The following is a 14,349-nucleotide window of genomic DNA, read 5'->3' as shown; positions in this document are numbered from 1 at the left end:
AATAGGCTCACCGGCGAGCAGGGCTCTGAAAATCCGCCCCACATTGTTTATTCTTCTTAGTTAACAGCTTTAACCTCACCTGTGTACCAGGTTCAACGTGCTTGTTTTTTTGGGTCAGAGAGAAGTTTTCCACTAGAAAAAAGATCAAGCAAGAAAAGATCCCCAGAAGTCTCATTCTTGTAGCTTTTGTTTTGTATCCTGGAACATAAATAAGAAAAGGTTAACTACGGCAGGCTAGCAGAATCGCTATTGATTGATTGCTGCTTAACTGACTTGGATTTGCAGAGAAATGAGAGTTCAGGAGTATACGTCTTTAGCATCTGCCCACTGCAGCCAGTGTTTTTAGAATCTAGTATAGTGTACCCCTAGGTCTTTTGTCTGATTGAAAACAAACGGCTGCAGAAGAAAATATGAAAGGTGATTTTTAAGGTTTAACTTCAATTTTTCTAGCACATTTTCACTTCTAAATGTTGCTGTATCATACATGGAGAACATCCTGAATTCTGAATATAGTTTCCCTTATTTTATTTTGAAATTTCACCAACAATGCAGTAGATCTGGAAATGCTCAAGAAATTATCAAAATTCAGCATTAAAAGTGAAAATATAGTTATAATAGTAATTACATTTCCCTTTAATGCCAATAAGTTTACCAGATGAAGAGGTCCTGGGCACATAGAGGTCCATTTTCAGCCACTATCCGGCCATCAAAATTAGCAAGATAAACTCACCTTACCTGAAATATTCAGAGGCACAGTTAAACCAATGAATATACCCAACTATTTTAAAGTTACCTAAATAAGTTTATCTATCTAACTTTAGGACTGCTCTACAGCATCACCAAAGTTAGCCAGATAACTATCTGGCTAATTCTGAATACTGGAGTTAGCCAGAAAACGTATCTGGCTTACTAAACATTTAGCTAGAAACACTACTTAGCAGGATAACTCGGATGCAGTCAGCCAGAGGGAACTTAGCTGGACACAAAATAAATGAGAGAAAATTTAAGTATGTCAGTTCCAAGGAATACTCTGATTGAAAAGTAGGCTATGAATACAATATTTTCCTAACTAAAATGAAATGACAATAAGCACTGCAATAAGGAAACAAATCAAGCTAATATTTCTTCTTTTTTATTCCATAGTTTATCAAAATTGTCCTCCTTTTTATCACTGAAAAATATTTCAAGATAAATACATATAAAACTGTTAGGTCTGAAGGAATGTTTGCATTCTAAGATGGGATAATAGAGGATAAATTGAAAAAAATAAATAGTGATCAATGCAAAAATCCCTTTTATTATGAGCACTGTAGTTATAACTGCTGTCATGTCTCCTCCATTCAGTTGTATACGGAAACCCTCATACATGTACATCTTAAAAATAAACTTTGACCAAGAAGTTGTTGCAAAAGCTGGGAGATCCCAGTTTAGACCCATCTTATGCTTCATTTGTACTGAGTAAGTCAGCTAATAGGTAGAGTACTAATAACATTTTTTTTCAAGATGTAGTTATCTTGTTATTGGATTACCTCTCATTATCATTAGTGAGAGAAAATAAAGATACTGAATAACAAAGAAAATACACATTCTTCTAGTATATGGAGAAGGATACTGACCTTGGTGATGGGAAAATTAAGGGAGACTCTCCTGAACATAAGGCTAGTGAACTATCTACAGTCCAGTGTGTTGCAGGAACCAAGGCAACATGGCTTTGCCAGAGAAAGTCATGTCAAATGAATCTAATTGACTTTGACTGGATGATTAGAGAATTAGATCAAGGGAGGGCAGGAGCAGCCTGAGAATGGGGCCCAAGATGGTAGAAAGGATAAAGACAACAGGTAGTGGTAAATGGAACTCCTTCTGAGGAGGGAAGTTTGATTATTGGAGTGCCTTGGGGATCGGTTCTGGGGTCTGTTCAGTTCAATATCTTTGTGAGTGATATTCAGAGGGGTTAGAAGGAAAAGTTTATCTTTTTGCAGATGTCCACTCTGCAACAGAGTAGACACCTCTGTAGGAGCAAAGAGAATGAGAAGTGATGTAAGAAAGCTTGAAGAGTGATTAAAGGTTTGTCAGCTAGGATTCAATAGCAAGGGGTGCAGAAATCCAAGGGAGCTGTGCATGATAGGGGGCAAGAGACTAAAGCAAATGGGCCAGGAGAGAGACCTCAGAGTGATAGTTTCTATGATCTGAAGATGGCAAAGAAATGTGACAAAGCTGTGGCTAGGGCCAGAGGAATGTTGGGCTGCATAGAGAGAGGCATAACCAGCAGTTTAAAGGAGGTGATATTGCCTCTTTATAGGTCATTGGTGAGGCCTCACCTGGAATACTGCGTTCAGTTCTGGAGGCCATATCTCAAAAAGGATAGAGATAGGTTAGAAGAAACCCAGAGGAAGGCAACCAAAATGGTGTAGGGTCTCTGAACCAAAAGACATTTGAGATGAGACTTAAGGACCTAAATACATATATCGTAAAGGAGAGCAGAGACAGGGGAATAGTAAACAGACTTTTAAATACCTGAAAAGGTATTGATAGTGCACAGGAATCAAATCTTTTCTCATGGAAAGGAAGCTGTAGGACTAGGGGTCATGCTATGAATCTACGAGGAGATAGAATATGGAATAATGCGAGGAAGCACTTTTTGACAGAAAGTGTGGTGGATGCCTGGAATGCCATACCAGAATATGTAGTGAGAACAAGAATGGCAGAAAAATTCTAAAGTACATGGTTTAAACACAAAGGATGCATAGCGACTAGAATTTAGCCACATATATTGGGGAGTTCCAGGGGCAGACAGGAGGTGTTTCCAGGCAGAGCAGAATCAGTTGCATAAGTTGGCTGGATATATTTTTATGGCTAACTTTAAGATAGCTGGGGATATTCAGCGGTGTGGCTGTGCAACTGAATATTCCCTTTCAGTTAGCCGGATACCCATATATGGCTAACTTAACTAGCTGCTCCTCAGCTGAATATTGGCCCCTAATTTACTATGTTAATCCAAATTTATCAGTTTGATTCATCCTTACATATCCCTTAATTTCTTAGGGTGGAGTAGTACATTTCCTATCAACTCTCCTACAAAGGGTAAATGCCTCTTGTGCTGTAAATTAATCCTCTTATTAAATATTATATTGAACATACTTTAAACATATATAAATATTTTAGCCTGTGTGGATATTTTGTAAAGGTTTTCAAAAAGGGGAACCATGTTTCTAGAAATATATCATTATTTACATATTTATCTAATATCAATTTCTCCAATGCAGCACATTATGGGGTAGATTTTCAAAAAACGCGAATAGGCGTACTTTTGCTGGCGCATCAGGCGCCAGCAAAAGTACGCTGGATTTTAGTAGATACGCGCGGAGCCGCGCATATCCACTAAAATCCTGGATCGGCGCGCGCAAGGCTATGAATTCTGTATAGCCGGCGCGCGCCGAGCCGCGCAGCCTACCCCCGTTCCCTCCAAGGCCGCTCCGAAATCGGAGCGGCCTTGGAGGGAATCCTCTAACGCCCTCCCCTCACCTTCCCCTCCCTTCCTCTACCTAACCCACCCGCCCGGCCCTGTCTACACCCCCCCCTTACCTTTCTCCGGGGATTTACGCCTCCCGGAGGGAGAAGTAAATCCCCGCGCGCCAGCGGGCCTGTTGCGCGCCGGGACGCGACCTGGGGGCGGGTACAGAGGGCGCGGCCACGCCCCCGGACCGCCCCGGGCCGTAGCCACGCCCCCATACCCGCCCCCAAAACGCTGCTGACACGCCCCCTAAACGCCGCGACGACCGGGCCCGCCCCCCTCGGAGAACCCCGGGACTTACGTGAGTCCCGGGGCTCTGCGCGCGCCGGTAGGCCTATGTAAAATAGGCTCACCGGCGCGCAGGGCCCTGCTCGCCTAAATCCGCCCGGTTTTGGGCGGATTTAGACGAGCAGGGCTCTGAAAATCCGCCCCCTATATCTTGTCAGTCTATTAAACTTGGTCCAATAGAGGGGGTCACTTGATGCCTCAGTGCTGGTCAGACGCTGCTCTTCCTTGCTTCCAGCCCCAGGACCTTCTAGAGGCTCTAATCCTGGGTAATTTCATATCCAATTCGGGTAGGCTATGGAAGAAAAAGCAGTGAAAAAGTCCCTGGCCATGCTCTGGGAAAACAAGACGGTTCGTGCTAAGCGAACATGTAGAAAAACCGCGACGGACTACACGGCTCGCAGTGAAGAGTCTGCAAAAATGACAATATGGGGAACAGCCCACTCCCCACCAATCTCACGGAGGCTGTTAAAGACGCCATCAATCAATTAGGCGACAAAATGCACTCCAGTCTAAATGCAAAGCTGGAGTCTGTTGTGGACAAAGTCTCCCAAGTAGTGTCCACAGCAGGCAAAACTACTGCTCGATTGGATAATTTTACTGAGCACGTGGAGGAGCTAGAAATGTTGCTCATCACCACACAACAATGGCTGGAGGTTTTAGAGAGAGGACATAAGCAGGTGGTTGAGAAACAGTACGACTTAGAAAACCGGAGCACGCACAATAACCTGCAAATTATTGGGGTGCCAGAGCAGGCAAAAGACGCAGACCCTGTGGGGTATTTTTCCATGTGGCTACCTACTGTGCTTAATGCTGCTTTCGAGGGAGGCAAAAGTGAAGCTGGATTGTGCCCATAGGGCATTGGCGCCTACCCCTAAAGCAAATGATTGCCCATGTTCAGTGATCGTGAGGGTGCATAATTTTCAAGATAAGAGTCACCTCCTTGATGCCAGCAAAAAAGGAAATCAAATTCCAGGGCCACCGTTTCTTTATTTTTCAAGATTATTCAGCAAAGGTGCAGCACCACCATGCTGCATTTATGGAGGTCAAGCAGGAGATGCGCCCTTCTGGGCTATATCCAGCGCGGCTGCGGGTGCTTCGTGATGGCAAGTCGGAGGTATGCGACTCGGCGCAGGAATTAAGTGCACTGCTCCAGAAACTCCAGCAAGCTGCAGTTGCGGCACCAGATGGTGACTTTGAGGTGCTCTGCAGCTAAATATCCTTTTTTACCTAAAAGATTTACTAGAGCTGTTAGAGTTCTCTGGCCTGTTCTTTGTTTCCTGCGTATTACTAGTCCTGTCTAATAAGAGTGATGAGCCATTTTGCTCTTTAACATTGTTTGCTTTCTATTTCAATCTGTGAGGGGCTGGAAAGGGGGGTGGGGGTTCTACATGGGAGAATTGGGGCTAGGGTTGGTGTGGGTATTCAAGAGGTGGATGTTCGCTTGGGGTCTTTTTTCCTTTGTCAGCTCCATTCAGATATGTCGACCATCTATGCGTTACACAAACTGGGTGTGATTCATCTCCAGCAAACTGTCTCACGTGGGCAGTTTATTTAGTCCTTCCTACAGTCTGTCACTGGAACCCCGCGGATCTCGTTGGCACACATGTGAAGGCACACTGATGCCGGTTCCTCAACGTTTGAGATCATGCTGTGGACTAGGGAGGACAATTTTTGTTCCTTGGAGGCATGTGGTTCACCTGGTTAAGGTGGTCTTTTCCTGGACACAAGGGGGGTTTGGTTCTGGGCTGGGTTGCAGTCAGGAAAGGAGGGCAGGTCTCGAATTCCCCTTCTTGCTCTTGCTTTTCTTGGTCAGGGGTGGAGTGGGAGTTGGTATGGGTCATCCTTTGGACAGTTCTGTTTGGGTTCTGGGATGGAGTTATCTGTGGTCATGGGTGGGTGGGGAAGGTGGGGTGGGGAGAGGTTGGGGAGAGGTGTTGTGTTCTTAGGATCTATTGTTCACACAAAATGGTCAGTTCTGCAGAATAGCCATTCTTCTCTTTTTACACTGAATTGGATAAAATGTGTTCTTTGCTATAATGGCTAAGGTCCCAGTTAATATTATTTCTCTTAATGTGCAGGGTATTGAGTCTCCAGTCAAGGGTCGGAGAATCCTGACCTATTTTAAGAAAAAGGGGGCACAGGTGGTTTTCCTTCAGGAAAACCACCTGTGCCCCCTTTTTATTTTATTTACTTATTTTATTTATTTTATTGTTGTCTATTTAATATTTACGTTCTTAGGTTCAGAAACTCTGTTAAATGTAATGCCTTAACCGCGACAGTTTTGTTCTATGGAAACTGACCTGATTTGATATTTGTATCGAGAATGTCGGTATATAAAAATCCTAAATAAATAAATAAACTCAATTGATCAATGTGGAACATGCTAAGATGATTAGGGACTGGTTGTGGAGGACTGAATACTCCTCCTATAACTCTAAGAGCAGAGGGGTGTGCATTTTGATTCATAAGTCACTCCCTCTCACAGTGCAAATGGTGCTGAAGGGCAAGGTGGGGCATTTTGTTCTTTTGGAATGTCTACTAAATGGGGTTGATCTTCATCTTGGCCATGTTTATGATTCGAATGAGGGTCAGAAGGACTTCTATATTCTACATCCTCCCCTCCTTGACCCTTCTCTTTTCCCCTTCCCCCACCGTACCCTCCCCTCCGATCCTGCAACTCTTCCCTCCCCCTCCTCTCCCATCATAATTTGTAATTAGCTTCAGCGCCTTTCCTCTCCTTCCTCTTCTTCATCTCCATCCTCTCTATTTTCTCCATTCCCTGCAATTCTCTACTTGCCTCCCCTTCTCCCTTCCCTGCACCTCTCTTGCACTAATTTCATCTTATTACAACCCTGTCAGTAGATCTAGCACAGTCCCACTGCCCTCCCCTGGTTTCCCCAGCGCTTGTAAATAGTTCCAGTGCCTCCAATAACATAACTCCTTCCTCAACTTTTTCTCCCTCCTTCGGCCTTCCCCCCCCCCCCCCCCCTTCTTTCCTTTCCATCTCATTGAACTATTGAACTCTGATGTATCTGTTTTATGTGATTTTTCATATCACTCCCCTATTTGCTGTTTGGTTGTTATATTTTTCCCCTGTTATAACTTTAATACTTCTCCCCCCCAGTTGAAACTATGTTTATTGTAAAGCTCTGTTACACTGCATTATTTGTTATCTAGAAATCGATGTGATGTTCCCAACGAACGTTGGTCTATAAAAATGTAAATTAAATAAATAAATAAATAAATAAATAAATAAATAACATTCAGCTGGGTGGAGTGGTGGAGGCTTTTTAATCATCTTCTCTCATTCTGGGAGGTGATTGAAATGTAGGTCTGGACCCTGATATAAATAGGTCTTCTGGTGGCTGGTTTAGGGGTGTGGCAGATACTTTAAAGCAATGATGTCATGCCTGGAGTTGATGGACATTTGATGGGAGCAAAACCCAATTGGTAGAGATAACACTTATTCACCTCGTTTTCACTCTTACAGTCGGATTGATATATTTTTTTTGTGCTCACGCTCATTTATGTTGCTGATGGGTTTGGCTGATATCTGGCCAGCTGTTATGTTGGATCACAACCCTATCTTGTTACCATTACATGTCTGTGGTGGTCCTGCAGCGGGGAAAGATGGAGGTTTAATACTTCCCTAATGTGCCAGCATTCTTTTTGCAATATAATTTGGGAAGCTATAAAGGAATTTTTCGAGATCCATGACCCAGAAGATTACTCCCCAGTTTTATTATGGGAAATGCTCAAAACTGTGTTGTGGGAGTGGATAATAGCTTTGCTTCTCAACGGAAAAAGGAAAGGGTTAGACACGAGCATTCCTTGGAGACCAAGATCGGACAATTAGAAAAAGCGCATAAGCGTACCAGGTCCTACCTTATCTACAGGGCATTGGAGAAATGTAGGGCATCTCTCCAGGAATTGCAGTTGGAAGATGTGGAAAGGGTTTTTCGGTATTCTAGGCAGCGAGTATATGAGTATGAGAACTTGATCGGATCCATGCTTGCTCAGCTACTGCGATGCAAGACACAGAGGACATTAATCTCTGATACACGAAAGACTGATGGCTCCCTAGTGTACTTTAATATGGAGATTAATGACAGATTTAAAGTATTTTTTCAACAGCTATACTCTGCAGATGGTTCTGTTTCAGAAGCTGCAATCACTAGTTACAGATGCCAGTTCTGTCCTACCTCCAGAAGAAGAGAATGATGGCACCTCTCTCAGCACTAGAAATCCAAACTGCTATCTCTTACCTTCCTGGGAACAAAAGCCTGGGTCCTGATGGGTATCTTGTAGAGTTTTACAAGCAGTTTCTGATAGAGTTGGTAGGTCCGCTAAAAGCCCTTTTTGACCATTTGCAGGTACATCCAGATTTTATGGCAATTTATTTGATGCTACTATTGTATTGTTACATAACCAGGGTGGGATACATACAAGCTGGAAGCATATCATCTGATATCATTGAATGTGGATGTGAAAATTTTAGCCAAGGCCTTGCAGATCCAGCTCGCCAGTTGTATGGGCTCCCTGGTAGGTACTGACTAATTGGGCTTTATTAATGGGTGATCGTCAGTGAATAACACCCACCAGTTATTTGATATTTTGGCTCTGGCGAAGAGAGATAAGATTCCTAGGCTGGTAATAAGTCTGGATGCCGTTTCTCTTTACACTTTTAGAGAAAATCGGCATTCCTGCCCAGTTTTAGGGATGGATTTGGGCCATAAATAACTGTCTGAAGGCTACAATTCTCACAAATGGCCATGTATCTAGTTATTTTTCCATCAAGAAAGACACCCGACAGGAGTGCCCCCCTCTCTCTGCTGCTGTTGGATCCGGCGGTGCATCTGCAGGAGCACCCTGATTTGTCAGGTTTCCAGACGGGTGATTGGCAGCATCTGATCTTGCTTTATGCCGATGATGTTCTTTTATTTTTATCCTACCTGGGCAAAGAGGGTCCGGTGCAGCTGCATGAGTAGGCTGCCTTCAGGGTGGTTGTGGGTTACAAAGGTAATTATCATAAATCTGTGGTCTTTCTGATTGGTAGTAGTAAGCCTGGAGATATCCTGAGCTGCTTTGCTCCCTTCAAACAGGCAGTGATATCGTTTAAATATTTGGGTATCTGTGGCCCTGGTAATTTGGATGATCTTTACAAATTGAACTATGCTCCAGTGGTCACCAAAATAAAGCAGGAGTGACAGGAATGAAGGGGGGTTACCTTTCTTGAGGTGGGAGGATTAATGCAATTAAAATTTAATATTTTGCCCTAATTATTTTATCTTTTCCACATGTTCCCTGTCTTCTTCCATGTGGCTTCTTCATCTCTCTAAATAGCACCTTACTGGTGTGGGAGGGGAAATGGTGAGGTTTAGTTTTCGCACCTTGTGCAGACCCAAGGAGTGGGGCAGGATGGCTGTCCTGGACCTGCAGGCATATTTCTGGGTAGCTTGTCTTTCTGGTATATTTATGTGGTTATACAGGGATCACACTGCACCATGACTTGCCCTTGAGAGACACTTGGAAGAGGGCACAGATCTCATAGCCCTGCTTTTTCTGACCCCCATGACTTTCAGGGAGTAGAAGAGCTTGTTGCAATTGTCCCCTCGTAGCTTGTACTGTTAAGACATGGCAGGCATTATGCAAGGGGTTACATATCACTGGGCAGGGGCCCTTTGCTTTATCTCGTCTCTGGAAAAATCCCGCTCTCACAATCCATTCTTTCAGTCAGGTGGCTAAACAATGGTGGGAGGCAGATTTACAAAACTTAGGCAGCCTGAATGACAGGGATCAGCTGTTATCTTTTTCTTATCTCCAAGATGAATTTGAAATTCCCGATTCCACCCAGTCCTATTACAATTGGCTAAAACAAGAGTTAACTAGGAGAGAGCATGGGGCTGGCGATGGTCTTCCCCTACATCCCTAGACTTGGCGTTTGCTAAGGGTTCTGCTAGGAGGAAAACTTGCTTGATTCTGTACCGGGCAATTTGTCAGACAGGGCTGGATAAGCAACCAGTCCTGAAGGTGGAAAGGCAGTGGGGAAACAGATCTGCAGCTCCATATCAGCCCAAAGGAGTGGAAAGGAGTCTGGCGCATAGCGCATAAATCCTTTCTGTGCCAAAAGGGCAGAGCTTATGATCCGCCTGATTATGCGCACGTACGGGTGTCCTCTGATTTCTCTAAATTGTTTTTGCCAGTTCTGGAGGGGGGTTTCTGCCCACACAAGGATCTCCTGGCCACCTGGGAACTTCACTCCTCCATGCCCTGGAGGGTGGAGGTTTCCCTACCCTGGTACCAGGTACAGCCCCCCCCCCCCCCCCCCCCCCCCCCCCCCCCCCCCCCCCCCCCCCCCCCCCCCCCCCCCCCCCCCCCCCCCCCCCCCCCCCCCCCCCCCCGCACAAATAGAGAGAAGAAAGACTGTAGTGCAAAAGGAAGACTGTGATGCTGAAGAATAATTTGTTGTGCCATGTATCACCAGTGTTTATACAGTAAAGACTTTGTTTTAGGAGATTAACCAAGTGACTCCGGAGTGTTTATTTTGGCATCTACAGCACACGGCAAGGATAGGTATCCCCTCTCCCAGGGATAATGGAAGGAAAGTTCCCCATAGCACTTGGTTCCCTGAAAGTTAACTCTTTCCACCCCACAAAAAGAATCGACACCCTGGGGAAAGAGAATGAAGGAAAAGCTAGCCAGGGTTCCAGCTCCGAAGAGACAATAAATAAGTTTATGGCCTCATCGGAGTGCAGCCTGTCTCTTGGGATGGGGTTACATAAAAATAATTGCTTTTTAGAAAAATTACACCTTCCTTAGCTTACAGTCAGCAAAAATACATATGAGTTCTGTAAAAATCAAACTGCAGACAGTTCATGTTCAATAGAAATCATTATTAGTTTAAATATGATTCTGTCATCACAGATCTTAAATAATTTTTAATGTGTGAGTTTTGAGAAACTAAATTCATCACTGTAATAGGAAGACATAGTCAAATCCTCAATGCAATCGCAAAGTTCAGTGCAGTCATTTTTAGTTATGCGTGTCAACATTTGTAACTCATCATTTAGTTACAGTTCATCAATAAATTTTTATTTTTAACTTCCATCAGTTAAAATATGTTAGCAGTTTCAAAAGAACATTAAATTGTACATCTTGAAATTTACTGATATCATACTAAAAGTGAAAATATGAACCGTGTTATAATTCTTCAAATTGCTCCTGTACCTAATTAATGGCTATAGCAGGCATGCAACTGAAAAATTCAACTCTGCATCACATTTATGTGTTCTCTGTGTCCTTATCTGCAGACTCATGCTTAAACCATCTCATCTGTCAGCATGGTCAAACATTAGAAAGCCAAATTGTCATGTGAAGTATAATTTTCAGTAGATCAGCAGGTGTATTGTTTAACCAGATATTATAAGCTGCCAGCAAAAGTTATAGGGCACCAGAGAGTACTCTGGGAAAGAATAAAGAAGTTCACTGTTCAAGCTGGGTGGTAGAGCCTTTCTGGGGTGGGGCCTAGTTATAATTAAATAATCAGTACACAACAGTCTAGAATGTGACATGGTGTCTGACCTTCAGACAAGTCTGATAGCCTCAGGGTCTGTTTCCAGCCTACATTGGGCCTCTCAGTCCATCAAAATCCCCTCCTGTATGCCTCAAATTTGCTGATTCTGCATCATGGTTTGACTGGTGCCAGCAGGCAGGGATAAGGGCCCATGCTAGCTTTTTTGCTGCCCTGTGTGAACAATGACTATGCTGCCCCCTTCCCACCCCCACCACCGCCTTGTTTATTCGTTCTCTGTCCCGGGCTCACCAAAAAAGAAAATCCCAGCTCCCTCCAGTGATACAAACTTTAAAAACTGACACCACATCCTTCTCCCCAGCGAATCTTATAGCCTTGCGCAATGCCCCCTCACCTCCACTCCCAACCTCCCCACTCGGCCTTCTCCACACACATAGTTAAGAGTTATGCATTTATAATAACATTTTACATGAAAAATATCAAAGTACCATATTCTGAGGTAATAATATCACTTAAATTATATTTACATGCACTGCTGTGATGCTAACCAGAAATCCTGTAAAAACAAACTTGGAATCTATATGGTATTAGGCCTATTGTAACTTGTGCTGTGTGTGGGCTTGACCCTCTGAAAGCCCTAAAACACTAATACACTTCCTATTAGGAGATTACCTCACCTCAGTCACATATGCAGAACATAAGCAGACCCTCACCAAAAACAGAATAGAGCAACTATAAAGTAGAAATTTAAAAATGACAAAACCTGAACTGGAAACCACAAGAAGCCACACTCTCTATGGCAATGCATCAATAAAAAAACAGAACCATCACCATTCCTCAAATATCAAACAATAAAATCAAGAAATAAAATAAGTACGCGATCGCGTACTTTTGTTTGCGCAACAGGCGCAAACAAAAGTACGCTGGATTTTATAAGATACGCGCGTAGCCGCGCGTATCTTCTAAAATCCTGGATCGGCGCGCGCAAGGCTGCCGATTTTGGGCAGCCGGCGCGCGCCGAGCCGCGCAGCCTGCCTCCGTTCCCTCCGAGGCCGCTCCGAAATCGGAGAGGCCTCGGAGGGAACTCTCTTTTGCCCTCCCCTCACCTTCCCCTCCCTTCCTCTACCTAACCCACCCCCCCGGCCCTATCTAAGCCCCCCCCCTACCTTTATCCATGGATTTACGCCTCCCGGAGGGAGACGTAAATCCACGCGTGCCAGCGGGCTGCTGGCACGCCAAGACTGGACCCGGGGGCGGTTCCGGAGGGCGTGGCCACGCCCCCGTAACGCCCCGGCCAGAAACCACGCCCCCGGGCCCACCCCCGAAACGCCGCGCCCCCGCCCCCAAAACACTGCGTCATTCGGACACGCCACCGACACGCCACCGACACACCCCCTTCCGAAAACCCCGGGACCTAAGCGCGTCCAGGGGTTCTGCACGCGCCGGCGGCCTATGGAAAATAGGCGCGCTGGCGCGCAAGGCCCTGCTCACATAAATCTGGGCGGATTTACGCGAGCAGGGCTTTGAAAATCTGCCCGCTAATCATTATAGTAAAAACATATTAATAGTAACATTCCAAAAACAGATGATAAATAAAAGATCAAATAATTAAAAATTCACAATTTTTTTAAATGTCCCAAACACCAATAAAATATTTCAAAACAGATACATTAAATAACACCCCAAAAATAAAACTAAAAAGGATTTTAAAAATTCATGCTCTCCATAGCTGGGAACTTTTGTTTTTCAGTCACCCTGAGGTTGTCATGGATTAGTGGGAATGGGATGCACAAACTTTCTCCTCTCTTTCTTATATATATTCACACACACACACACACACACAAGCTCAGACAACCACCAAGCATCTCCAGATCTTCTTTGGTTGGGATATGCCAGCAGCCCCCGGCCCTCATCTTCATTTCAGCTGCTGGCAGGTTGAGATCCACCGGCAGCCCATTCTCTCTCTCTCACACATGCACACAACCCAGACAAGCTCCCATTCACACCCACAACCACAGGCAAGCTCCCTTTCACATCCACCCAAATGCCAGGCAGGCTCCCATTCACACACACACACACATACACGCATGCATGCAGACCAGACAGTCAGGATCCATGGGTTATTCTTCCTCTGCTGCTGTTACCACCAGCCTGGACTGTCTTCATTGGGGAGAGGAGCTGTTCTGTAGCTCTTGCTGCATGCTGGCCCTGTGGTAATTCAACACACGCGGTGCTAGCTCTTCCTGAATTCTCATATTTCGCGAGATGAGAATACAGGAAGTACTAGCACTGCAAATTTCTCCAGGGCCAGTACCCAAGGAGGAGCTACAGGACAGGCTTCTTTCACTGCCAGCGGGATGGAGCCCATCAATGGCTGCATGGGTCTTCTGTTTCTTCTGCTGCTTCTTTTGCCACCGGTGGGATGGAGACCACTGGCGGCCGCTCAGGCCTCCTACTTTATCTGCCACCAGTGGGATCAGGTCCACCAGCGATGCCTCTAGATGCTCCTGATGCTGCCCCCCCCCCCCTTCTGGTGTGCCTCCCTGTTCAATTGCACTATTTGCACACCCAGTGGCACCAGGCTTGATAGGGATGGTAACCAAATTGCACACAGAGGCTGAAGTAGTGCAAGTTTGTATACCTATTTAGTCTATGAATACATCTTCAAGTCATTTGCCTTCCAGATTATGGGAGATAGGAACAGATATGAGAAGGTCCTGGAAAAGAATGAGGAGTACTTTATCTCCAAGTACAATGCAATTTATGAGAGGGCAGGGCCTCATCAGTGATCAGAGCTTAAGGGGGAACTCAGGAAAGCTTTCATTAGGCAACTTTATGACCTGGCTGAACACTGACTTTGGAGCTGCTAATGAGATCCATATCTGGGATAAGCTGTGATTGGAAGTCAGGACATAGGTATGTCACTGAAGCTGCAAATGCAGAAAGATCTGATACTGTTTGCAGTAATAGAGATGTCTAGATACTCTGAACTGGTTACAACACAGAGCCAGGCTCCAAG

The 14,349-nt window shown here is 44.8% G+C and overlaps 1 protein-coding gene across 1 annotated transcript in view; it reads right to left on the bottom strand.

The window, feature by feature from the left end:
* Positions 1-14,349, bottom strand: part of LOC115088099 (adhesion G-protein coupled receptor F1-like) — a 206,144-nt gene that overhangs the window by 125,586 nt on the left and 66,209 nt on the right. The window contains exon 2 of the mRNA XM_029596054.1: positions 80-198. Coding sequence (XP_029451914.1) covers positions 80-175 — 96 coding nt within the window. The 5' untranslated portion in view covers positions 176-198. The remainder of the gene's footprint in view (positions 1-79; positions 199-14,349) is intronic.

Source organism: Rhinatrema bivittatum, chromosome 3, assembly GCF_901001135.1.
Source record: "Rhinatrema bivittatum chromosome 3, aRhiBiv1.1, whole genome shotgun sequence".
Classification (NCBI taxonomy): domain Eukaryota; kingdom Metazoa; phylum Chordata; class Amphibia; order Gymnophiona; family Rhinatrematidae; genus Rhinatrema; species Rhinatrema bivittatum.
This window is presented reverse-complemented; position numbering and strand designations above follow the sequence as displayed.